This window comes from Silurus meridionalis, chromosome 2 (assembly GCF_014805685.1).
Source record: "Silurus meridionalis isolate SWU-2019-XX chromosome 2, ASM1480568v1, whole genome shotgun sequence".
Classification (NCBI taxonomy): domain Eukaryota; kingdom Metazoa; phylum Chordata; class Actinopteri; order Siluriformes; family Siluridae; genus Silurus; species Silurus meridionalis.
Genome location: NC_060885.1, coordinates 14,296,298 through 14,322,880, shown reverse-complemented (window position 1 = coordinate 14,322,880; position 26,583 = coordinate 14,296,298). Strand labels below are relative to the sequence as shown.

Genomic DNA, 26,583 nt, shown 5'->3' with positions numbered 1-26,583 from the left:
GCACAGGGCAAGTTAGGACAAATTTTGAGAAGGAAAGCTGAATGAGATTTTAGTACAGTACGTGAGGACCAGAACACTTAAAATGATTGTACTACTACAATGTATATAGGAAAAACAGCTACTGGTTTTGTCATTGGACTTGATGTTGAGGACACACTTGGACACACAGCTGTTCACAGTAATCTGGCCACTTGTGCAAATGGTCTGAGTGATGGAGTCACAAGATGATTTCAACCCAGTTTAGACTTGTATTTAACACTGTCCACCAAAGACAGTTGCTCATACCAGGTCTGAGCTGCGTTGTTGAAATGTCTACCCTTCACTAAACATATGCATGCATGTTTGACTGTTTGTAAATCAGCTATTTCTCTCTTTCAGGTTTCACTCACGTGGAGTTTGCAAGAACTTTGCAAGGGAAAAACTTTGCCTGGATTTACAAAGTGTGTTTTTGACTGCGGGAATTTTCGAGGAAATGTAGAGACAGCCTGGCATCAGGAGTTCGAGTTCTGTCCGTAATCTTGCAAACCATGGCCTACTGATGGCTGACTTTTGCTTGTGGATGCATATTGTTTGCTCATAAAGAGAAGGAATGTATTCATGGATTATGCCTTAATGCACCAAAAAATTTCACCATGGTGAAACTGGCCAATCCCCTGTACACAGAGTGGATTCTTGAGGCTATTCAGAAGATTAAAAGGCAGAAGCAGCGGCCTTCGGAGGAGCGAATTTGCCATGCTGTATCGACTTTGCACGGACTAGACAAGAGTACTGTACTGCAGCAGTTGGAGCTAGCTGTAAAGGATGGATCAATCCTTAAGGTCACTAGCAAAGGTTGTGCTTCATACAAAGATCCGGATAACCCAGGGAGGATTGCAGCAATCAGGCCCGGAGGCCCAGTTCCCTTGTCAGTGGGATCTCCGATACCTGCAGGAGATCTGCGACATCTGGATTGGAATAAGGTCCTCAGGAGGGCTATTGAGGGTCTTGGGATCCCTTCTGGCTCGTCTCTGAGGAACATATTGCGCTTCTTAAGGAGCCAGGATGACCTGGCCAATGTGGTGGCTAACCCCAGGTTCCAGCAGAGGCTAAGGCTGGCTGCTAAGCGTGCTGTGAATAATGGGAGGCTGCTAAGGATGGGCCTCTTTACAGAATGAGAACCGGTAGTGCAGGTGGAAAGACCTGCTTCAGGAGCAGCATTGGACTGGCGCTGGATCTCCCACCTGTAACTCTTCTACCACATGAGAGAGATCAGGTATGGATATAACTAATACTGTTGGTTGTTTTGTGCAAGATATTTTTGCCTTTACAGAAGCTTGTTCTAGTTGAGGTATCTAGTATTTTCTCAAGCTCAAGGAATGAAAGCAAATTTTCATCTTTCATGTGTGATGAGTATTGAATAGTGGATGTGTCTGCAATTTGTTTTATTTATATTTTTTTTATTTATTTATTTTTTACCACAAACAGCTCAACCAGCTCATAGTGAGTTTTACAATTAGTTAAAGGTTTAAGCATCGAGTTAGAAATGTACAGGGCAGGTGGTCCACATGGCTGGAATTGAACATCACTGCGATGGTTATATTTGTTGTTACTACTTTGACAAAACTGTTGCTTCCTCAGCTTCATACTATGTGTATATGTAGAACAAGTTGTATTTGACAATGAGCACTGATGTTATGGGGGCTGTTGCATGTCTCTGCTTGTAGAGGCAAACCAGCGTTATGACTAAAAACATTTAGTTGTGTTTCGTTTCATGCAAGTTCTTAGACTGGACCAATGGAACGGAATGCAACTCTTGTATGAAATTAAGGATGCATTGATCTGATACAGATCTGGAACGGCTCAGATTAGACGTATTGCGATCCAATCCATATTTTGTAATATGAAACACATGAGGTTAATTTAGAAAGAGGGATGTTGAGTATTTGGTTGGATTGCTATGAAGATCACAGTATGGGATCGTTATTCAGTTTGAATGATGCTCAGAGCTTTGATTTATGTAAACTAAGCCTTTGGAAATCCTAGCAAATCCTCATTGGAGAGTTAAAAGCGGTGTACGACTCGTCTGCCTGCTGTTTTATTGATTAATTCAAAGTTGTAGCAATTTCATTATTCATTAGACCATAATTATTAGATTTATAATTTTCCGTTATTTAATATTTCCAGCGTGATCATTTCAGGTTTTTGTGCTTTAATTTAGCAGGTCTCAAGTGTCACCAGTTTAACATGGCTGTAATATGTAGAATGACTTTATCCAACTGTGGTTAAAGTGGTATTCATTTTTTTTTTTTTTTTTTTTCCCCTTTCCTTCTTGATTAAACTGAATATTAAACTATTAGAACATCGGGGGATTGTTATTTAAAGCTGTTCTGATCTTGCTGGTCATTTAAGTTGTGTTTAGCCTGGCCCTGGTTCTTAGTGCTCATTTTTTGCTATGGGTTACTAACAATGGGAGGCCATTTGTTAATCAAATCTTGGAGCACATTCCCTCATCTGCTCCTTGTTGAGTTGTTCATTGAAAGCAAAAGCTTTTGGTTTCCAGGCGCGGGGGCTTGACTGTTGCTAAGCGATGTGTTTTTCATTGACACTAGGACATGATAGCATAGTGCCAGTCCTCTTTTTTTTTTTTCCACAATCAGGGAGAAGGTCTGCCATCTCGCAGATGGTTTAGGGAGTCGGCAGTGGTGGGCCGGCCGCTGATTAGCTCAATGCGTTAAAAGGGCTCTTTTGTTGTTAATTGTGTGCTTGGGGACTGGTCAGTGTGCAGCTGCTCCAGGCCTCTTTATCATATGCTGCTAGGGGTTAAAATTTGAGAAAGGAGAGGGGCCAAACCTGGCCCCTTTCGTGCCATTTGCTGGCTGGATCAGATTTTGTAGTGATGAAGGTATATTAGATCTCTTGGCTGGTTTCCTTTTAAACATTCTTAAAACTCTTGCATGAAACGGAGTAATTGAATGAAAGTCTGTTAAAGTAAACCTGATTATATCAGTTTGGGGGAAGTGTTTTTGTAGAGTCCTGGGCCACTGATTTGCAGCTGTGGCTACCATAATAGCTCTACTTGTTACACAATGCATTATTGAGGCTTGGGCATCAAGTAATCAGATTTCTGGCAAGCATGAGCAGACCTTAGGTCTAGACCTGATTTATGTTGAGAAAGATAATTCTGGATTCCCAATAAAACTTATTACATCAGCTGTTTATTTTGATTTTATTGTATCAAATTTTTTATAGTATTACTATATATAGTATTAGTCTGTTAAACAATGTCCTTACATAATTATTTAATCCCTCAAAATCATATATCTTTTCATTAGTTTACATAAGTATGCAAAACACCACCTCCATGAAGAGTTTTGTTTCACACACTGCCAGCACTGCGTGCTTCTTACTTTCCACACTGTTTAATTGGATGTGTATAATTTCAGACTGTCACTCACCAGACATTGTTTTATTTCAAACAGATGAAAGCAGTTTTTCTTAAGTTTCTTTATTTTTTTATTTTTTACGCAATCACAGATTTTGCTTACGCGTATCAAAAGCATGTGCACAATAGAGCGGTAATTGAGGAGATTTCAGATGAGGGCAACTAATATCAAATGATGTAATTGAGACAGACGATCAGCATCTTTATCTTTATTTCTTTGTTATTGTGCTGTTACAGGGCTGGTGATTTAGTCAAGCTTTTGTTTGTTTTTGTTTACTCCCTCTTTCTCTCTTACCAACAAAAGTGAATGCAGGGCTGTGTTTTCTGCCCATGTTTGTTTGTGTCACATTTGTGTAACTCTACCTATGAAAGCAGGTGTTTCTAATGTGCTGGCTTAAGCATGTTGTGCACTTTAGTACGGCACTAGTTCAGTTTGCTAAGTGGTGGAAAGTTTGTCTGCATGGAGGTTTATGGGTAATTTCCCAAACTGAGCTGCATTGTCTAATAGAAAATTGCTTTAATGGTTTTGAATTGTGTGCTTCGATGCACAGTTGTTGAAAGCAATGCGTTTTATTATTTTAAGACTGTTATTTCTGAATGTAGCACTCCATTTAAGTTTCAACTTGTTTTTTTAAGAGCATAAACCACAGTTAAGACTTGACCATACAATTAAACACATTGCTATGACCTTCAGATTTGTCATGTGGCTAAAGATAGGTATGATTTGTATTGTGCACTTAAGATACTATAATAATTAGAGAGAACACTCATAAATATTACCCAGTGCATTGTATAGCTGTGGGACGCAGTCAAACATTTTATAAGCACACTGAATAGGATTAATGGTCACAATGTAAGAGTTCTTCTTGGTAATTAAATTTAACCATGCACTTAATTAGCAGATAAACTAGTGTAGGTATGTAGGTACTGTGATTTTAAAAACCTGATTGAGAAGCTCTGAAGATTCTTCGAAAACATGTTTATACTCCACATTTACTCTTTAGCTTTATGAGCTGTTTGTCTTCTGGGTTTCACACTTTAAAACCTTAACAACTGAAATAAATGTAAAAAGTGCCGCTCTTTATGATTTTCATTTACCTTTCAGATTACTGATTGAAGTAACTGGAGTTTTTAATTTATTAAAAAAAAGTTTCATCATTGCAATTTATTGAATTATGTTTGGAATAAACAATTTTTTGCTATAATTCAGTGAGCTGGAGATTTATTTCCCCCTTTACTTGATCTCATACATATTGTACCTTAGGACATTATCTAATTTAAAGCATTTACGTACAGCGCATGTATCACAGTTATTGTGACATTTCTATGTACTTGTGCAAGAACAGAAACCTTCAAAATTCAGTTATAATAGAAGCCTAGCAGCAGGAAACGAATGCTTTATTTCATGTAATATACAGAATTTCAAACAAGCATAAGCTTCAGAAAATGAAGGTCTGACTATCAGACTGAAAGGAAATGAAGCTAAGCTGTTGCTCTATAGTTGTATAAGTGTAAGGTTTAGAAAAAGGTTTCAGTTACTTGTACTTATGTAATCTTCTGTTTTGTTCTGTCTGTCAGGTGGTACTTCAGTGTTTATGTTGTGGTTTCGTTGTTGATGCACAAACACAAATGGGTTTGATCTATGTAGTTCTCTTTTTAAGCATATGTAATGTGTATGAATCATGTTTATTGACCGCATCACCAGCTGCTCTAAGGCATCCATTATAAGGAGGGTTGTGGGGGTGAACTGGTTGTCGTACTTTGCCCAGTTCAGTGTTGTGTCTCAGACCATTTAGTTTGTTGACCTGTAACTATTTCCAATTAAGCAATGCTTTATAATTTCTCTATAAACGAATGTCTGACAACTAATATTAGTTAACATGTGCAAAGCTTCAAGACAGGAGCGTCATACCTGACTCTTGTCTAGTAAAATAAAAACCTATGCAAATCAAGCCATTTTATTACAATTACATTTATGGCATTTAGCAGACGCCCTTATCCAGAGAGACTTACAACTGAGCAGTTGTGGATTACGGGGCCTTGTTTAAGGGCCCAGCTGTAGCAGCTTGGTGGTGCTGGTATTTGATCTTCCGATCCAGAGTCAAATGCCTTAACCACTGAGCTATAACCTTCCCAATTTCCTGCATCAGCACTGTCCCACAATCGCATTTCTTCCTTTTCACTATTCTTATGTAAACATGGTGTAATGTGTAGAAGAAAGTCAGCCCCAGTTACAGGTTGTGAAATTGTTCGTGTTAATGTCACTAAACTGGCTCAAGCATCTAATACAATAGTGTGCTTTATCCTCAGGCAGTGTAACCTGGATCAAGTAATGGTAATGTAATAGGCCTCTAGACCTTGTTAATTCTTGTGCTGTTGAAGCTTGGATGAGCTAATGGAGTAGTTGGAAAATGTAATGGGACAAGACCTGGGTCAGGAAGAGACCATATCTGCTCTACATTCCTCTCTCACAGTGAGCCATGAGACATTCTCATGCTTTATAAGGTCGGTACCATTTATTGCTGGTATTATAGCTGCGTTGGAGCCAGAACATCATTTGGGTGCAGTCCCAGTCTTCTATCTGCTCTATAATCTCAGAATTTTATATTAAGATAAATAAAACAATCCTGTGTTTTATGTGGGAGACAAAGTTGGTTTCCTTTGGCCCTGTTGATGCTCACTGACGGTCTATGTGAGATTTGTCAGGACAAGGTATAAGCTGCCTTTACTTTCTGCAATCTTTTTGGAAAAAAAATCTTTTTAATTAAACCTATATACATTTTATATATTTGAGTTGAATCATTTTACAAAAAAATACATTTCTTTTTAAACTCTTGTCCAAAACGCTCAGTCCTTGTGGCCAATGAAATTAGATCAACTAGCTGATATTTTGTTAAGTGTTAAATAAATGTTTGAGCTAAACTGCCTTACTGTGTATTTTCATTGTGAGTGCAGTAGTAGTGCTAGCTTTAACTGTTTTTGGCAGCTTTTTTCCCCCTAACAGTTATTTAACATTTGCAAAGGGACCTGATCACCTGGCTCACTGAATAATGGAAAAGCTGATAATAATGTTCAGCCAAATACTCAGAATATCAACATTTTTGTTTCAGATAAATCTCAGTGGTAAAATAAAAGCTAAAAGTTCAGTCTTTGACTTTTTTATTATAAAAAATAAAAAGCAAATGTAACAGAACATTCACACAGTAGAACCTTGTTTTCAAAACCTAAAAAAGGTCTATTTAAGAGCTTGTCCCAACGCATTCATCCCCCCACTTATCATACCTTTTATTGTTCTTGATGGCCAGCATAGAAAGTTGTCTTTACCTGTGCTTTAATGTGTTGCTCAACATGACCAAGCTCGTGCATGTTTACTTTTAAAACATTTAAGCAACAAGGCGTAACAACCCTGCTATTGAAATGGACTCAACTGTTTAAATGGCATTAAGTCTTTAAACAAGTTGACTTTGTTCTTCAATTATCCTCAGGAAGTGTCTTTTGCATTCTTGTCACAAAGGATTAGATCTTTAGACATTTATAAAGATGTACAGAGATGGATTTGACATGTTTTTTTGATCAGATCCACTGACACTCTTTGCAGCGAAAGCCTTCAGTTAGCTTGAACAATAGACATTACTCTGTACGACAGGACACAACTTGTCTTAAAGCAAGCTACCATCTTGCTTTTGATGTTTCACATAACTAAGCAACAGACATGTGCAGAGAATCGTCATGGTTACCAAGAGGAAGTCAGTATAGGCACAAGACTGGGAGTCTGCAAGTGTGAGGGTATATTTACATATTCCTTTAGAATTTTTGGACCTGCCCCGTAAAGAATACTTCAATGTTTAAAATGTATTTGTTAAAAAAATAAATTGCTGTTTTCTTTGATTGTTCTACAGAGTGGAGATCATGGGTAGGGGGGAAAAAAATAAAACTAACACGCCTAGCTCCAAAAAATAAAAGCGCTCGCACTAGGGTAGCGGCTCCACACTGATTGAGGACAGGTCATTCAAAAACCATCTGAGCTGGCTAAAAAATGCAAACCTCATGATGCAGTCTGCTGTCACTCAGGATCTCTTTTGTTGGTGAAAGTTTCCATGGAACTTTCATGTACATCTCAAAGAATAAACATATGGATCACTTCATTCATTTGTTTTCCACCAGAGCAGTGGCTTGCATCAGTGTCTAATAAAGCTACAGCATGTAGTGCTACTATTTGTTCCGCATGCTTCTTCACTGCTTTCCTCTTTTGGTCTTTTTGTGAACTTTGCACTGAATATAAATGTTTAGCAGTCTGAGCTGTTTAGAGCAGTGACTGTGTATGTGTCTGTCATAAGTTATCAGCCTTCTGTATTCAGTGTTTAGAGCTCCGCTTTAATTCCTTCTTCAGAGCAGCAGCTGTGAAATCTTACTCCTCTGAAGTGTCATTTATAAAAGCGTGGGTTTTAATAAGAGGCCGATGTAAAAGCCAATGATTCACCATTTCCCCTTAGGCAGCTCTTCAATTTTTGATTATTGCTTGGATTCAAGATTGCTGGTTGTATGCCTTAAAAGCAAATTGCGCACACTCTGAAATTCTGAAGTAATTTTTGTAGTTTTGCTAAACCATGTTAGAAACTAGGGATGTGAAGATCCGTTGATTATCTGACCATGTTAATTTATAAAAACATTGATGTGGAATTACACAGGCTCATTTATTTCGAGTGTAATATATTGTTGATGTGGGTTTGTGTGCTATAGGGTTTGTAATGTGGGTAAATGGTTCTGAGAGTTTACACTTAAACATTTCATTTTGACAATTTTATTAATATGGACAATATTTCAGCATTTCAGATTTTAAAATTGTAGTAATTTCTGAGGAAATTAGGTACAACACCCAAAGTTGATAAACGTAAATAAATACGGTTGAAGTAATTAATGGACTATCGGATAATGAGTGAAGTGAAGCTTAGACAGATCAATACACAATGAGCATGTGCAGCTGTTAGGATCTTGTGTGTCCTGGCAAACTATTGGATCTACTTAACATAATTAGAGCTAATGCCAAAAAAAGAAACGAACATGGGGAAGGTACACAGTTGCCTTATGATGGCATCCTGTTTCTGGTTCTGATCTGTAAAGTGACTTCAGGCTAGTCAGCTGTTGCATCAGAGAATGTGCCCTCCGTGTGGCTCAGTTCAACAGGGATCTTGCTGAACTTCTAGCTGCAGCACTGCAACTGCTTTTCCAGAGATTGTGGTGTATGGCATGCGATTCTGTATCCGGTAGCTTTCAGCAGAAATCATCCAAATGTAGCCTTAGTTTAGTTAGCTCGTCCAGGAATCATATTCAAGGCCTTTGTGGCTCAGTGAGTTCTCACAAGTCCCATTTAATGTGTGATGAGGTCAGTGCGCCTGCCTCTCCATATCTGGTAATGATGATTGGTGTTTGTTTAAGTGGGTGGAACCAATGTGGTGGCACAAGCATGATTTTTATAATGTAGATAACTAAACATGACCTCTCTGCGAAATTCCCTGTGCTGTTGAGAGACCAGTTGGATTGCACGTTCATGGAGCGTGTGAACTGTTGCACAAACCGCACCATGAGAATAAAGGAAGGTATGAATGTGTAACAGTTTAAAGATTTGCTGTCTTATTGTGTTTCTTGCATAGAAAACTGTCCTACCTTTTAAGAGTTAACACATGGCACAGCTCACTTCAGTTTATTTGCACCATATAACACTGTGCAGTACCGATACCACAAATTTAAAGAGGTGCAGTATGACTTTAAACACAGATTTATTTTCCATTTTAATAAGCTGAAGAATCAGTACACGTGACCGTTTTCTAACTCTCGTATCATAACTAGCCAGAGGCGACCGGATCAAACACGAAATAAAAGGGGTTAGACATGATCGGAATTATCAAGTCTTGCACTAATATTTCAAGGAAAATATGTAATTTACTCATTTACTGCCTGCGTAAAAGAGTAAAGCTGCCTGATACTCGATGAAGTAATCGCCCATCATGCAAAACTCGGGCGATGAGAGGGCGGTTATCGAATATAAGACTTAAATGTTAAAAAATTTTCCGCTCATAAAAACACAAGTAGACTGTGGCAGTGGCATGGCCTAAATGATGCAGGAACATTTGAAACCAAAGCTCATACTTGGTAAGTAGATAATGATGTACTAGACCCGAAATTTTATAGTCTTTCTTTTCCGATCGTGCATAAATTTCATGACGAGCTTAACAGATTCACTGATTTGACCATGCCAGAATAAAACTAAGCAGGAAAAAAAAATGCTGCAAGAAAGGTCATAGTTTTAAGGAGATCGGTTCAGTCTGTCTTAATTATCTCTTGTTCACATGGTTGCTTAGGTCACATGTCTGTGCGTAGGCTATGGATTTTATTGCAGTTTAGAGAGATGGAAAGGGAACAGAAACAAAAATCCATTTAAAGGATGTTCCATTTATATACAATTTCTGTCACTTGTTTTCAATAGTTTTTTTTTTTGTTTTCTTTCCTTGCAGTACAAAATAATCACTAGATTAGTTGACAATCAAAAATTCACTTATTAAAAAAAAAAACCCTATTGCAGCGCTTGTGTTAGCACAACAGTGCTAAATTTAAATTTGCTGTATCTGAGAGTATTTCCAGTTTTTAGCAGCGTCTCATTTCTTCTGGTAAACTGGCACCTGTTTCATAGAGAAGAAAGCATTTCTCAGTGGTCACTCTAAAAAGTCGGTTCTCTCAGAGACGTAGACAGAAAGTAGACAGCCTTGTTCAGGCAACTCATTAGGCAACATATTTGGAAGTCTCAGTCTTTGGCATTGTATGAAGTAGAACTTGTATTAATCAGTGTTTCCTTTTTGTGTGGGGGTGTGGTTAACCTGGTTCCCAGCTGAATATTCAAGTTAAAATTAAATTTTTACATACACATGCATAGAGTACGACATGCAGTGACATGCTTTCTGAAATTCTACAGAATGCTGCATACATGCCATATTCAATAGTGTATGCCAATAGTCTAATCAGCACAAAGTATATACTGTATCAGTGTCTGATTGTGTCCGATAGCAACATAAAATACAAATTGAAATATTCGTTGATTATAAGAGTAGACATACATCTGCATTACTCAACGTTATATAGTTTAATTTCCCATTTCAGTTGATTGATACACGTTTACATGCTTTAGTATGTCGCACTAATTTACATTTATACACATGCTTCAACCAAAGTGCTGTAACGTTTTCTATGATTTGTGTCTCCATTCGTATTGATCGGGATGGCAGTCGTACACGTTACTTTTTCTGTACCCTCGCAAAGCTGCGTTTATACTTTTGTGCGCTTTAAATTGTGCATAATGTGTGCTTGGCCTTTAGTGAAAGATTACAGCTATGTGTAATATCCCTGTTAGGTTTATTCTGTGTGTATTTTGATTTTCATGCAAGCCCACAGGGACGGATAAGCTTTTACAACAATGAATAAAGATTAATTTCTGTCGACTAAACACTCTTCACTTGTATGAAATAGGGCATGTCCCGTTGAGGGAGCATCGATTACATCGCCTCAGCTGTCACTTGAATGAAAAACCAGCCTGGTTATTCATAACCCATCTGAAAATGTCTGATCTGCCAGGTTTATTAATAGATCTCTAAGGGAGTTGGTTGCCTGTTGCATTAAACAATTAGGCTTGCATTACTCTCCACAGATCTCTCACCAGAACACAGTTGATATTAATAGGCTAAATACTGCACAGCAGGAAGCTCAGGCTGCCTGCATCTCCAGAGATGGCAGCCCAGCATTGGACTTGGTGGTGTGTAATTCAGAAGCTTGATCAGTATCTCGTTTATAGTCCCCTGATGGATTGGTCTGCCTCTTGCTGAAAAGCCTTCTGGGAGAGAAAGGAACTGAATGTTTGCTCTCAACTTCTGACATAGTGTCTCAGGAGATTTTTATTTCCCACCTGTGTCTATTGGTTTCCAGGATTGGGGGACGATTCTTTTTTTTTTTTTTTTTTTTTTTTTTTTTAAAACTGGTGTAGAGGATGGATGGGAAAGAAAAGGTTTGAGGCTATATAAGAATGGTGTGGTTTTGTGTTCTGTAATACCTAGAAGGTGCTGTGCATAATTTACCAAATTGTATCTAGCAATGATGTTAAAATATTTGACATTGACTTAACCTTCAAGTTCAACATTGCCTAGCGCTATTCATAAGACAGTAATGGTATACTAATTAAAACACACTTCTTGTGATAAGCCAGTTCTCAGAGAAACCAGCTCTAGCAGTAATGTCTTTCAAAGAACTGTTGAACACTGAATGATGAGCAGAATCGTATTACCTGACTTGCACCACTTGATCTGTCATGATGTTGAAAAACATCACAAGGATAGGATGTTTTTGATAGGACTCGCACTGTAGGATGCCACTAAATGTGTATTAATTCACGCAGGTGCTCATATTATAAAAAACCTCCAGCCTCCAAACAGTTAGGATGCCACAGGATACCTCAGTTAAATAAGTATTCACATGAAGGGCAGCACTGTGTTTACAGCTTTACATGCTTTACATATTTTACAAAGTTAATACATTGCATGCTGAAGCTGGAAAAAAAAGCATTGGTACTGGTCATGAAACGACTTATTAATCACTTGGCATTTTTATTTATTTATTTATTTAAACCTCTTTATCTCAGTAATAATACAGTTCAACCTTTTGTGTTTAAAGTTCCATTATATATAATCCTTTCTTTTATTTCAATGTAGTTTAAAACGTCACTACACTACATTATTATTCATAATGCTCAGCATCTACAGTGTTCAATACCCAGAATTTTTGCGCCGGTTGATTTAGACTGTTATAAGGCTTAAACGTGGATCTGATTTACATGAGAATTTAAATTGCACTTCAGCTTTGGCATTTGACATTTTCAGCATCTCCCACAGCTAATTTGCTTTTATATTTTAGCACATGTACGTTTTTCGAAACAAGTGTGTTTGTATGTAAATGTACAGCGCACAGAATTTCCTGAAGGTATTTGAAATGCACAAAAGAACCCAGAATAAATAAGTGCTAATCAAAAACTGTATCTCTGTATCCATTTCTTTTTGTCTCTAGCCCCGAGCCGACCCAATACCTATATGCAGCTTCTGTTTGGGCACAAAGGAGTCTAATCGAGATAAGACTGCAGAAGAACTGCTGTCGTGTGCAGACTGTGGGAGCAGTGGTAAGACCTTTATTTTAATAGGTTTTTGATGAGTACAAGCAGTGAAAGTGATCTTTAACTGTAATTACGGGCGGAGCAAAGGGAACACTCTTTAGTAGTTAACATGTTTTTCCATGTCATTTTGGTCACCTGCATGCTTTTTTTTTTTTTTCTCTCACAATCTGAATTGCCAAGTTCCTGGCTGATAAACTACCTACTCTTTTGTGTAGTAATTTGCATTGAACAATTATTTTGAAAAGCCTTGAGGGTCCCTGCTTGTTTTGACGTTTTTATGGCCGAGGTTTAAGGTAGCAGCATGGGAGGTATTCAATAAGTATTTATGAAAGTACAGAAACTATGCTTGCACTGTAAAACACAGCTGGCCTGCAGTCCCTTTGAGATCTATGCAGACATGCCTTTACATGACTGTAATGGATTGATTGCCATTACGCAATGTTTCTGCCTCGTTAAGATCAAATTATCTTTAATTACCTACTCAGAAGTGTTTGATAATACTGTGCATTTGCACACCAGTCTCACCAAGGCCTCACACACAACTCTGCGTTGTTTAATCATGTGCAATTATTTAAGGTTAGGTTATCTTCCATCACACACTGAAAGTGACATGGCTTTTTAGAGACTTAAACTGTATTGAAATGCATGATTGAGTACTTTTTATTATTGCTATAATTTTTTTTTTAGTTTCTCTACCAATTTTTAATAAAACAAAGTTAAAAACTAAATGTAGACTACTTAGTATGAAGTGCCTCTCTTTCTTTCCAAAGGCCATCCAACCTGCCTGAAGTTTTCTGCCGATTTGACTGCAAACGTCAAGGCGTTACGATGGCAATGCATCGAATGTAAAACTTGCAGTTCCTGTCAAGTTCAGGGGAAAAATGCTGTAAGTATGATTATGTTCTCGGTTGTGGAAGTCTTATTTATTAGCTTTTTATCCATGTCAATAAGCTTCCACTTGTTTTTGCACTTAAACTTTAACTGTCATTGTCTGTAGGATGAGATGCTGTTCTGTGACTCCTGCGATCGGGGGTTTCACATGGAGTGCTGTGACCCCCCACTCTCCAGAATGCCAAAAGGTACGAGAGGCTTTTCTCCAAATTGCTCGTTTTTGCTTTGAGTAGAAAACATCAAACGCCATTCATGCCTGATATGTTAGGAGTTCTGCACTCCCACTGCTTGTTAAGTGAGCGCACTCACATTCAAACAGTAAAGCTTTAAAGTGCCAGTTTATTCAGAGCTTTCTGGCTAAATAAGATTGAAATAGAGCTTTATTTCTCCTTTATCCCCCATCAGATTTTCCTCTGTAGATTCAGACCAACCGTTTAGTATTAATTTTAAGTTGGCTAAATATAAAAATATTCTGTTTGTTATACTACTTATAAACTTCCTCATGGAGAGAAATTAATCCATTTGCCAGCAGAACGTTTTCTTTCTTTCTTTCAAGAATTGTTTCAGTAATTTTTTATGATCTTTAACTATAAGCCTGTGCTCTTATTTTTCTCCTTTGTCTTTCTCCCTCTGGTTTTTTTTTTTTCTTTCCTCCCTTTTTCTTGGCTTTCCCCTAGGAATGTGGATCTGCCAAGTATGCAGGCCAAAGGAGCAGGAGGAAAAACGACTGCTGCACAAAACAGCAGCGCAGATCAGGAGGCGATATGCAAAGCCAGGAAGGCCGAGGAAAAATTTTGCACATCAAATAATGTATGATAAAATATTTCTCTCACTTTTCTTTGCTTTTGTTCTTAGTTTGATGCTTAGGGTTATAACACTTGTTTTCCATCTTGCTAATGTGTGACCTTTTTCTTGAAGATAAAAGCCTTTTCAGCCACGCTCATTTCTCTAGCACTCTTAGGACACCATCTTTAGTTATAGGTTGTTAACAGTGTACTTTTAGCCAGGGGCATTTTATTCTGTTCTATTTTTAACCATGGTATGTGCGCCGAGCCTTCGAGGGTATGCTAACAGTTGCATTTGAAGCACCCAGTGTGAATCAGCTTATGGAGCAGTAGTATCATGGTTATCAAAGTGGGGACCCCATGGGTGTATGTGTTTTAATAGTTACAGTTCTGAAAAGTAGTAAAAGAAGTGAGCCTGTAAATGTCATTGAAGAACTCAGGAATACAATAAAGCTCTCTGGCTCAAAAATAAGAAAAAAGACAACTTTTATTGTGCTGGTTTTAAATGTCTGAAATTGTTCTGTACTAAAGTGGGCTCCCCTCCACCCAGTTAAATGGGTCTCTAGCTGCACATAGTTGGAAATACTGACAGACAGTAAATGTTGTATCATGAATCTGATCTGTTCTTTTAATAGAATGATGTGAGCTGTTTGATGTTTAAGACTCACACTTTTATTGTTTTTGAACAGTTGCTGTTGTTTTGCAGTGGATTTTACTCTATGGATGTACTCTTGCAGGTCTGACAGTGGTGTTGCACGAACCCTTGAGCTGTGTAAGAGAGAGGAACACAGTCGAGGTCCTAAGAGATCAGCCTGCACTTCACACATATCCAGCACGGTCTCGTACAGCACAGACCTGCAGAGCCGCTTGAGCCTCGGTATTCCTCTTACGTCCACCCCGGCTTCTCTCACTTCCTCACCCACACTGCCTCCGTACAACAAAAAAACCAAAAGTCTCATCGATGGCCTCTCGAGATTTTTCACGCCCTCTCCTTTGGGCCGACGAATGCGTGCTGACTCAGCCACGTCTTCTGAATCACATAGGCCTAACAAACGGACTTACCGGAAACGCCTGTGCGATCCTCATTCCTCAGCAGTGACAGGCACCAGCCAAAGGATAACTGCCCTATGTAATGCACTCTCTACCCCCTGTTCTTTATCAGGACACAGCCAGACATCCCTGAATCCCAGTCAGTCTGATTCTCCCCAAAGCTCCTCATCCCAGTCGAGTGGCCCCTCGCTTAGTAGTCTTGCAAGCAGCAACCAGCTAAAGGTCTATTTGATGGACTGTCTCACATCTACGCAACTCAGGGACAGTCCCGACAGAAAGGACTGCCCAGCTATGCACCACCTAAAAGAGGCCAATGCCCCCGGGACACTTCCTCCTCACCCACAACGCCTTTGCAGCTTCATGGTAATAAGCCCATTGAAGGGTTCAGTAGCAAGCTAGCACATGTATCATGCTCGGACTCCGGCTGGCCACCTAAGAGAGGAAGGCCATTTAAGACACCTCTTCATTTTAGGCGGGCCCCCTTCCTGAAGAAGCACAGGCTGTTAAGCAGGTTTAGGTTTAAATCATCACCGCAGAGGGGCAGCCCCACGCCAGGAAGGAGCAGCTTGACACATGGACGAAACCATGGCACATGGTCTGACCAAAATCACGGTAAGCAGGTGGTGTTGGCTAAGGCTTATTATTTTTTTTGTTGTTTTGTTTTTTAAATGAATAATGAAAAACCCTGCTGTGTGTGCGTGTGTGTGGAGAAATGCACTGCTTTTCCTGGTTTTCAATGGCAGTAAAAATACACCAATTATTCTTTTATTCTGCTTTTTATATGTTGTATCATGATGATTTTGATAATAATTGTCCATTTTTAATTTTTACTATTCTAGTCTTAAATTCATTGCGATTCCTAAAAAGAGAAGTTCAGGAAACAAGGTTACCCTCTTCCAGTGACCAAGTAACGGAAGAGGACATTAAGATGTTCAAGCATACCCAGGAGCTCACCACAAAGGTGAACAGAGTCTTATGTAAACATTGTTGTATACATGTTTTTTTAATTATTTGCTTAATTAGTTAAATAATGGTTTTTGCTTCACTAACAGAGGACTGAACTTGTAAGCAGTGGTGATCACGGACCATCACTCATAGAGTTTGGAAAATATGAAATACAGACATGGTACTCTTCACCATATCCTCCAGAATACTTAAGGTAATTACCCGGTTCTGTGTTAGACGGCTCACACTTCAGCAGAGTAGTATCTGCATTACTTAAATATGGTTTCAATCTATTCCTCAGATTACAGAAGTTGTATCTCTGCGAGTTCTGCCTGAAGTACATGAAAAGCCAGGACATTCTGCAAAGACATTTAAAGAAGTGTGGCTGGTTTCACCCGCCAGCTAATGAGATCTACAGAAAAGATAACCTTTCTGTGTTTGAGGTCAGTTGAGAATCTTCAGTGTGGTGTGCAGTCTCTTAGGAGTGTGCATCTTAATTTAATCAAATGTTCATTAGCTGTACTGGATGGAGTACTGTATCTGTAAATGAAGGGCAATGATCTGACAGGACCCCCCCCAGAGCCTGGATTGCAACCTGATCTGCCTGCATTAACTAATTTTGGTTAACATTTGCTATTAATCAACCAGGCACATTTTAAGCACTTAGAAAGATGCTTTAAAGACGGACTGAAATCCATAGATGCTTGCAGGGCCTGCAATCAACATAAATTAGAATTTGTAATTCAGCTTGGGAGTATTTGCTGTCTTGTTTTCCAGATGTTGATAATGAAAAACATTTGAAGTGTCTAACAGCACATAAAGCCCTTTAATTCAGATATTTCTCTAATTTTGTACTTTGCTATTGAATTAAAAGGGTTTTTTTTATGTATATTAAGTCAGTGTTAGAAATTAAATGTGTTAGAGTTAAACAAAACTCGTCTTTTTTTTTTTTTTCTGTTTTTCAAGGCGATGCTTTTGTTAATGTATTAAGTCTTTGCTTTTCTTTTCCTTTTTCAGGTTGATGGAAATGTAAGCAAAATATTCTGCCAAAATCTCTGTTTGCTTGCGAAGCTTTTTCTTGACCACAAGACGCTATACTATGATGTGGAACCTTTCCTTTTCTATGTTCTAACACAAAATGATGAAAAAGGTTGCCATCTTATAGGATACTTCTCAAAGGTATTATTATTTTTGAAAATAAAGCTTTTATATATAACTGGTGAGGTGCTATGTTTCTAATCCATTTTTGCTGTGCCCTGACCAATAATGCCTGTCCATGTTTTTCTGAATCTGAGAACAGTGGCATTCTCTCTGCATGTTTATCTTGGTTCAGTCGAGGACAGCGGCAGGTGCAGTGAATTGCCTGCGTTGGCAGTGTTCTGACATACACTATCTATTTCTTCCTCCCTCAGGAAAAGCTTTGCCAGCAGAAGTACAATGTCTCCTGCATAATGATCATGCCCCAGTACCAAAGGCAAGGATTTGGGAGGTTCCTCATTGATTTCAGTAAGTCGTACTTGCTGTATTTCAGAAGTTAACTAACATAAACTAACACTTGTGCTTTGTGCACACAGATACAGCCAAAAGGCAATATATGTGAATAATTAAAAGATTATAAAAGCCTTTCTTCAGCAAACATTTGACTAGCAGTGTGGGTTGCTGCTTGTTGGTTTTCAAAGACGAAAATGAAAAATTTCTGTAAACGGTTAATATCTATTAGTGCCATGTCGCTGTACAATCATTCTGTTGTAGCTAAGGATGAAACTGAGGTGTGAGCACCCTGTGGCTCTCTTTTGAGAACCTCTCCCAGGTGGCCATATTAATGAAGTTGATGGTTGCTAATTAAAGAGTACCACGTGAGGTCAGCTCTCACTGTCTAATCGTAGTTAAAGCAGCTCTTTAATCAGCTCCATCTCTCTTTGTTTAGTCACCACAGCCTGATTCGGGGGAGCTCTCAGCTCTTTGCAGGCTAGCATTGATGCATTCTGTGGAGTGTGGGACACAGAGTGCCTGCAGGAGGCTGCAAAGCTTTTAAATTTGAAACATGAGGTTTTGAGAAATAAATGTAGATTGTTCTGGAGATGAAGCAACATGTCGTATTTACAGTGTCAGACTAGTCTTGATATCAGATTTCCTGACATTTCTCTCTTTATTCCTCTCTTTTCCTATTTCTTGCCAGGTTACTTACTCTCCAGGCGGGAGGGCCAGGCCGGTTCCCCAGAGAAGCCTCTATCAGATCTGGGTCGTCTGTCCTACTTGGCGTATTGGAAAAGTGTCATACTTGAGTACATGCACAATCACCCGGATAAGAGTGTGAGCATCAAGGGAATGAGCAAAGCCACAGGCATGTGTCCACATGACATTGCCACCACACTCCAGCAGCTCAACATGATTGATGTGCAGGATGGCAGGTAGGTTTGCCTCCCTTGCTGTCTTTTTTCACACACAGTATTTGACAGGCTTTTCTCTAGTACATAGATCAAGTCATATTCACACAACATCAGCCTTTAAGCTACTGTGGTGAACTGGAGCTTGTGCTTATTACAGCTGTTATGTGGCTTGCCATGTGTTTTGACTGTGTTGAATTTTCACTCAGCTCGTGGTTTTGTCCTCTTGTGTAGATTTGTGATCATTCGGAAGCATCAGACGATCCAGAAGCATATGTCAAGGCTTCGAGAGAAACCCCGTCCTTATGAGGTCGACCCTGACTGTCTCGTCTGGACTCCGACTAGATCAGTCTACAGGAAGGCCTCAGAGGGCCAGTACCGATTAGGAGCAGAGGTAGATATTGGTATCACTGCCTCGGTTTTGTTTTATGAGTTGTTTATTATTTTAACATCGCTGTTGTTATTGGAGGTGTAGCATTAACTGCTGGCAATTTAGTTATTTTTTTTCCTCACTACAAAAAGCAATACTTTGGTGGTTCGGACTATGTTTTGTCTGGCTTGGCTTAAAAGTAGTTTTATTTAAATTGACCTGTTATAACAAATTCAGAACTGATGTGGGATATATTTTTGTCCATAACTCAAACTAAAAACCGTTGCCTGATCCAGTGTTGTCAGTTACTGTGTGGTCTGTTGACTATATGACTTTATTCTTTGATCGCCCCCCCAACCTTGTCTGAAATGCATTGTAAGAGTATGGCTTCATTATGTGCAGATAATGCATGCGTGTTATTGTTGTGTAACACAATTTAGCTGATAACTCTGGGTCACTTACTATGCTGCGCTGGAGTTTAGAGTTCATAGATGACCGCCACAGAGCTTTCTGATCAGCCCAGATCGGAACTCTACATTAACAACCCTGGTCATTAAAATGAATTCCGCCAAGATAAATGCTGTTAGGTCGCTGACTAATCGGGAGGTGAACTCTTGGCAGAAACGCTAATGTACACTCCTGTTTGTACATCTTTATGAACACTAGAAAGCCAACCTTGCGGCCCGCAGCGACTTGACCACTGAGAAGCAAGTCCGATTGATAAGCAGCAGAATACCTCCTCTTACCAAGAGCAGCTACACCAGAAGGAACCCAGAGCCAGTGCTGACTAGCACTATTGAGAGAGACTTGGAGGTCAGTGAGGATAGCAGCAGCGATGACGATACTTCAGTCCGATCCCAGTCTACACCAGGGCTCAAGCGAAAGGTAATCATTCAACCATGGGGAATCCCTGTTAATGTCATCAAGCCGATGCGTTCCGCTAGACACTGCTTTTTATGGTGTACACCAGCTGTGGTATTGACTAAGCAGCATTGCCTCATATGTTCAGGCATAAATATTTTCTGTGAATAGACACTCTTGGAATGAGAAATGTTCGTCTGTTTATTTGGGAAATAGTCTAGCCATTTATTTATTTTGTTCACAAGAGCCAGTTTAGTTTTCCATTCAGTTGTGTTTAGGCAATATTACATTTTAGATCGGTTTGTGAATCAAGTAAACGTGTCCTCATTAAAACAAAACCCTGTTTTTTATAAAATGTTGAGATATCTGCAGTAGGATTAGCAAACCCCAGAATGTCTCCTCAGAGTCAGCCAAGTCCCGTAAAGAATACGTTTTGAGGGCGATGTGGTCACCTGGGTCCCTTCTTGCTCTCATTTGGGGTTTCATGCAGGCAGAGCTTTCCAATTGAATGGCTTATGGCTCAGTTACTGTGGTCTGACTGATGGAGCTTTGCATTTAGATCATGAGGCATGCCATTCAGAATGTGGTCACGCTTCCCTATGTTTAGCATCATCCTTAACTGTATCGTCTTCATCCAAACCTCTGCTTTTTGGTTAAGAGTGCATTGAGGTCAATTTGGAAAGAAAATCCGCATGCCTCTTGTGAACTGTCTAACAAACTTTGTCCTCGCTCTTTAACTTGTACTTGTGCAAATAGTCATTTCTCCCACAGTCTCCAACGAGATGCTATTTCATAAGTTTGTTATAAACAAGATACAGGTGTGAACAGAGCCAAATGTGTCTTGTGATCTGGTCCATCAGACCACTTGTCTGTAGTACATTTACTGTATGAAAGGCACTGCATCAAAACTGCATACTCACGACATTGATACAAGTTCATCCCTTTTTTTTTTTTAATCACGTGACCAGCCTACTTTTGAAAGTGCCAAGTCACACTGTTGTATGTTCAACAGGTGGCATTTCATACTTTCTCTCTAACTTTGTTTGGGGTTGATTTTCTTTGTATACTGGTTGCTTTTTCTTACTATAAAGTCGTTAATCATTAAAAAAAAAAAAAAAAATTTACTCAAATATTTTTTTGTTTTCTCATAGTTAATAATTCGTGACTGTAAGCTTAAAGAATTCACGGCTGTTTCATAATGTTGTTAAAAGGTTCTTGGTGTAAATGTGCTGAATATGGCATTTTCTATCCTGCTTCATTAACAAATATCACAAAGCTGCTTTTGAATAAGTTTGATGATGGTCTTGATGTTGAGCAGTATTAAATGCAGAAGGGAATTTCTCCCTATTTTCCCCTTTTCTACTGGCAGGCACCCAGTTAAAGCAAACTTTATTTTACCACTGGATAGTATTTGACATTGAAGCTGTAAGATCAAATAGTGAGCAACACAAGGAATAAAAAATAAAGAGAAGGTTTAACAACACAGGCACACTGTTAGGAAGAATATTTGGACCAGTTGCTGTAGTGTCAGGTTTTCTCCTATAAAGATATGTAACTTCTCTACAGGTTAATGAGCAATGCGTCTGTAGTGATGTAAGATTCATACAAAACAAATAAGCAGCATAAAGTTCCAATATTGCTAGGACGTTAAATTGCCTGCAGGGCAAACGTTAGTGTGGATTAGGACTGACTGTTTTTAAACTTGAACTCTGACAGTTTATACCCACGCTCCTGCTGAGCTGTGACTAAATTTGTCTGCAACTCGCATTTGACTTTGGTTTCTACTTCCTTCTCCTCTAGCCAAGGGCTGCTTTTTATTTGTGTGGTTGTTGAAAGCATAAAGAGACAAAATCTGTACAAAATGCCACGCAGTTTGCCTTTGAACCGTGAGTGTAAAGCTTTTATTAACTAAGCACCTGTTTAATTGAGTTACCACTCACCAGTATAAACAATTTGTTTCGGTTTTTGCCGTTGGATTATTCTTTCAAGAGCTGATTTTAAAGTGAATGAGTGCTTTATTACAAGTAGTCACTAAAAAAGCATTTGAGGGACAAAACCAGATGAACGGCTATTTGCCTCACTGTCCACTTATGAACAAATCACCTGAGACAGATATTAATTCAACCTCTTTAATTACCCGCTTTAATTACCGCTTTAAACACAACGTTCACCGTGGATTTTTTTTTTTTTTTACTTTTTACAGAGAGCCGGTCCTCTGCGGAGGAAAAGGGGCAGAAGGAGAGTGCGCATCAACAGCAGTGTCACCACAGAAACCATCTCGGAGAGAACAGAAGTGCTGGATGAGCCTTTTGAAAACTCTGATGTAGAAAGCCCTGCACCCCAGCTAGGACATTCCTTCAGGAGGGAAGGAAGTGAGGAAGATGAAGAGGAGGAAAGCAGTCTAAGAACAGTTGTGCGCAGACCTGGTAGACCAAGGAAGAAGGAAAGACAAGATGACAATCATTCTAATCAGCAGGAAAGAGAACAAGTTGAAGGTATTTAAATTTTTTTTGTGCATTTTTGTTCATTGGAAACAATTGCACACTTTCTTGAAGATAATCTAGGGCATAATCTGACTCTCTCTCTCTCTCTCTCTCTCTCTCTCTCTCTCTCTCTCTCTCTCTCTCTCTCAATAAATTCTCTTTTCAAAACAGATGCTGTGAAAAAGGACAATCCTCGGCCTGTTAAGCGGAAAAAAGGCTGGCCCAAAGGAGTGAAGCGAGGGCCTCCTAAATGGAGGCTAAAGAAAGAGAGAAAGATGGGATTTAAGCTCAACCTCTACACACCACCTGAGACACCCATGGTCAGTGTGGAGCAGGAACAAGATGAGGAGCAAGTGGACAGTCCGGTTTCAGTTCCTGATGGCTCAGAGTCTGCTTTTCTGAACGAAACAGAGTCTGTGAAGCCAGAGCTGCACTCAGACCCCCTGACCACAGAAATACAGGAACCTAGTGAGGAACACAAGGATGAGGAGGCTATGGATAAACCTGATTTTGTTGCTGTTTCTCCTTGTGATGCAATGAGCCAGGAAACTCCATCAGTTCCTATGAACTGTGATGAACAGTCCTCTGAAAGTACAGAACAGGAAAAAAGCCAGGAGCCTGATGAGGAGCATAAATGTAGTAACCCCAGGCCCCAGATGAACGTGATGATGAGGAAGAGGAAGATGAAGAACTGGAGCCTTCTAATGTGGAGGATCATGATGCAGATGATGAGGATGATGGTCATGTGGATTCTGGCGAGGTTCGGAAGGAAGACCCTACACTTGAACTTGAGAAAGAGCTTTCAGATAACTCTGAGCCCAAGCCAATCTCTTGTAATGTTGAGAATGAGCATGATCCATCTGTAGAAGCTTCAGGAGAGCTGGTTTCAGGCAGTGGGTTAGATAACATGGAGGCGCAGGATAACCCTGTGGACTCGGACCATCAGCCTGACTCTGAATCAGATGAGGAAGAGGAGGAAGAGGAGGAGGAGAACAGTCAGAATGTTGACCAAAAAGATGCTGGTCCTTTGACACCTGCAATAAAGGAGGACCACAGTATTTGTCCAGAGATCGATATGGAAACTGCCCAAGCGGTTCAGTCTCTAACACAGGAGGCTGATCAAGAGCGGCATTTCCAGGACTGTGTAGAGACTCAGGAGGCCTGCCGCAGCTTACAGAGGTATGTGCATGTGGACCAGAGTCCGCAAATGACTCCAGTAGATGACTGCCAGCAGTCAGACCACAGCAGTCCACTGTCCTCTGTTCACTCGCACCAAAGTCAGTCAGTACGGTCTGTTAATAGCCCAGCTGTGTCCATTCTAGAGAACAGCTACACTCAGATTAGCCCAGACCATGGTGCAATCTCTGTGCACTCCCTACATAACATGGAGACAAGTCCAATGATGGACGTTCCTTCTGTGTCTGACCACTCGCAGCAGGTGGTGGACAGTGGCTTCAGTGACCTTGGAAGCATTGAAAGCACGACAGAAAACTATGAGAATCCCAGCAGTTACGACTCCACGCTAGGTGGCAGCATTTGTGCCACAGGAGCCAGTGCAGTCGCCTCTTCTCAGAGCAGCTGTTCCTATGGCAACCTTTCCTCCGGTGGCAGCCATGGACAGAGCAGCTGCGCTGTGTCCCAGCAGATGGCTGGCCCTGTGGTGAACAATACTGGCGCCTGCAGCATGCTCCAACAGAACAGCATGAGCTCGCCACAGGGTTGCAGTGTCAAATCCCCACAAGGCTGTGTACCAGAAAGGCAGCCTGGGCATGGGCACGGCCCTGGACATGGACATGGACATGGACACGGACACGGGCATGGGCATGTGCACAGCCATGGCCACCCCCACAACCACCTCCACCATCACCATCCACACCAACACCATCAGCACCACCAGCAGCCTCTGTCTCACTGCTCTATGCCTGGCAGCTTTCCTCCACCCATGCAACTCTCTGACCTTCCTGAATCAAACAACCCCTCCACCAATCTGGGGCTTTATGAGCGGATGGGCCAGAGTGAGTATGGAGGTGGGCACTATGCTCAGGCGCCATTGCCTCATACTCAGCCCTCAGCTACTTTCAGCCTGGCTAAGCTCCAGCAGCTTACCAATACAATTATGGACCATTCCTTGCCTTTTAGCCACTCTGCTTCTCATCCCATCACATCTTACACTAACAACAACGGTTCACTGTCCTCACAGCTCGGCCCACACAATCCCACGCTGGTGCCTCTGTCTCAGCCTCCGCACGCAGTCACAGGCGGAGGCCCTCAGACGCAGGCAACCATGACTCCACCCCCTAACATGACTCCTCCACCAATGATGGTGCAACGCAACATGGGTACGCCCAACATGAACTTGCCCCCCTCCCAAAGACTGCAGACACAAATTGCACCCAAGAATCACCATCATCATCCTGTATCGATTCGCTCTAAATCGGCGCCACTGACTCCTCACCACCACCACCAGCAGCAGATGTACGGCAGGAGTGCACAGGCCGTAACCATGCAGGCTCCAAGCAGGACACTAGCCATGGCACCTCGCATGAACATGGGCGTGAACCTCATGCCCGCTCCAGGTTACAATGTGAACTCGATGAACGTGAATATGGCGCCACTTAACGCAATGAACACTTACAGAGTGACCCAGCCCATGATGAATGGGAGTTACCATGGCAGCACAACCTACATGAACCAAACTCCACAGTACTCTATGCAGATGGGCATGATGGGTACTCAGCCTTACCCACAGCAGCCCATGCAGGCTCCTCCGCACGGCAATATGATGTACAGTCCAGCGGGTCACCACAGTTACGTGAACACTGGCATGTCCAAACAACCCTTAAATGGGCCTTATATGAGACGATAATCGCTAACAACCCCTGATCTGTAAAGGGTCAGGAAATGAAAGTCAGCTTGATGACTTGAGGTAGTTTTATTTTTTTTTTGGTTAATTTTCAACATTGTTTGCTTTTATGGATTTTTATTTTTGTTTTATTTTTAAAAACCAGCACTTGGTAAAAATGCAAAAAAGTTGTGTTTAATGGCTAATCTTTAGCTTTTTCCCTATTTATGGGAAGCCTTACATCATCAAAATTTAATGTAACATTTAAATGTAAATCTCTTCAAACTGCATTGCAGTTTCTGATTGCATTGTTTATATATAAATATAAATATATATAAATATATTTTTTTCCCTTTATTTTCTTTTGGACTTGCTTCATGGAACCTTTAAATGTGCCTGCATTGTAAGCCTTTTCAATGTACCTGTTTAACAATCGCAAGGTTATGTTTCCAAGTCTGTACTCATGCCTTCATATTATTTAAATTATTGTAAGTCTACTTTTATATATTTTTTTAAGTGTAAGGTGAAACTTTAGCATGCTATAATGTCTTTGTTAGTGACAGTGCATCAAAGTAGTACTGTACAGTGTTGTGCTTAAAAGCAAGCAATTTTATATTAAATGTATGGCCTTGGTTAGGTTTCCCTCTTATGTACGGAGAAACGAAACTATATTTTTGTTGTTTCTAATACTGAAAAGATTTTAAAACATTGTCATGTTTTTGGGTGTTCCGCTTCGAAGGTTCTATTGCTAATTGTGTATAATTTGTTACTTTTTAACAAGTTTCTTTACCTGAGGCAGCTTTGTTTTTATACAAACTAAAGCAATTTCAGACAAAATAGAGAAGTAAATGTCAGTATTTGTACATGTAGAATTCTAAATCAGTGGAAGGGAATGCAAAAAAAAAAAAAGAAAAAAAGAGAGAAAAATGAGCAAGAGGAAAAAATACCTTTCACCGGGCAGTTCAGAAAATTGTCAATTTATTCCCAAAGTTGGTCTTTTATGAAATGCCTTTAAACATGCATTTTCATTCCACATGTAAATTTTTTTATCTTTATAAAACATCTGATTTATATTTTACTGAAATGTAGAACAGTAGCCTTGTTAATAGACAAAACAGATGGCATGTATAAAGAGAAATTGTATTGGTGTCTGTTTGTATAGCTTATTTTGTAGCCTTTGTACCTGTACAGAATGGCAGTTTGATGTAAGAGGGATATCCTGACTATACTAATTAATGGAGCAACAGTCCTGTATTTATGAGTTACCTTTTTAGTCAGTCACTTAAATGCTGTACATTTTAGCAGAAAATAAATTATGATGAGCCACTGACAGACTTAAGCCC

The 26,583-nt window shown here is 39.9% G+C and overlaps 1 protein-coding gene across 1 annotated transcript in view; it reads left to right on the top strand.

The window, feature by feature from the left end:
* kat6b (K(lysine) acetyltransferase 6B) overlaps window positions 1-26,574 on the top strand; it is a 32,587-nt gene extending 6,013 nt beyond the window's left edge. The window contains 19 exon segments of the mRNA XM_046867615.1: window positions 379-1,125; window positions 1,128-1,252; window positions 12,524-12,632; window positions 13,397-13,512; window positions 13,624-13,705; window positions 14,195-14,327; window positions 15,040-15,572; window positions 15,575-15,964; window positions 16,192-16,313; window positions 16,405-16,511; window positions 16,599-16,740; window positions 17,315-17,476; window positions 17,710-17,803; window positions 18,477-18,708; window positions 18,919-19,078; window positions 19,721-19,939; window positions 22,119-22,410; window positions 22,570-23,070; window positions 23,073-26,574. Coding sequence (XP_046723571.1) covers window positions 633-1,125; window positions 1,128-1,252; window positions 12,524-12,632; window positions 13,397-13,512; window positions 13,624-13,705; window positions 14,195-14,327; window positions 15,040-15,572; window positions 15,575-15,964; window positions 16,192-16,313; window positions 16,405-16,511; window positions 16,599-16,740; window positions 17,315-17,476; window positions 17,710-17,803; window positions 18,477-18,708; window positions 18,919-19,078; window positions 19,721-19,939; window positions 22,119-22,410; window positions 22,570-23,070; window positions 23,073-25,264 — 6,204 coding nt within the window. The 5' untranslated portion in view covers window positions 379-632 and the 3' untranslated portion in view covers window positions 25,265-26,574.
* The last annotated feature ends 9 nt before the right edge of the window (window positions 26,575-26,583 follow it).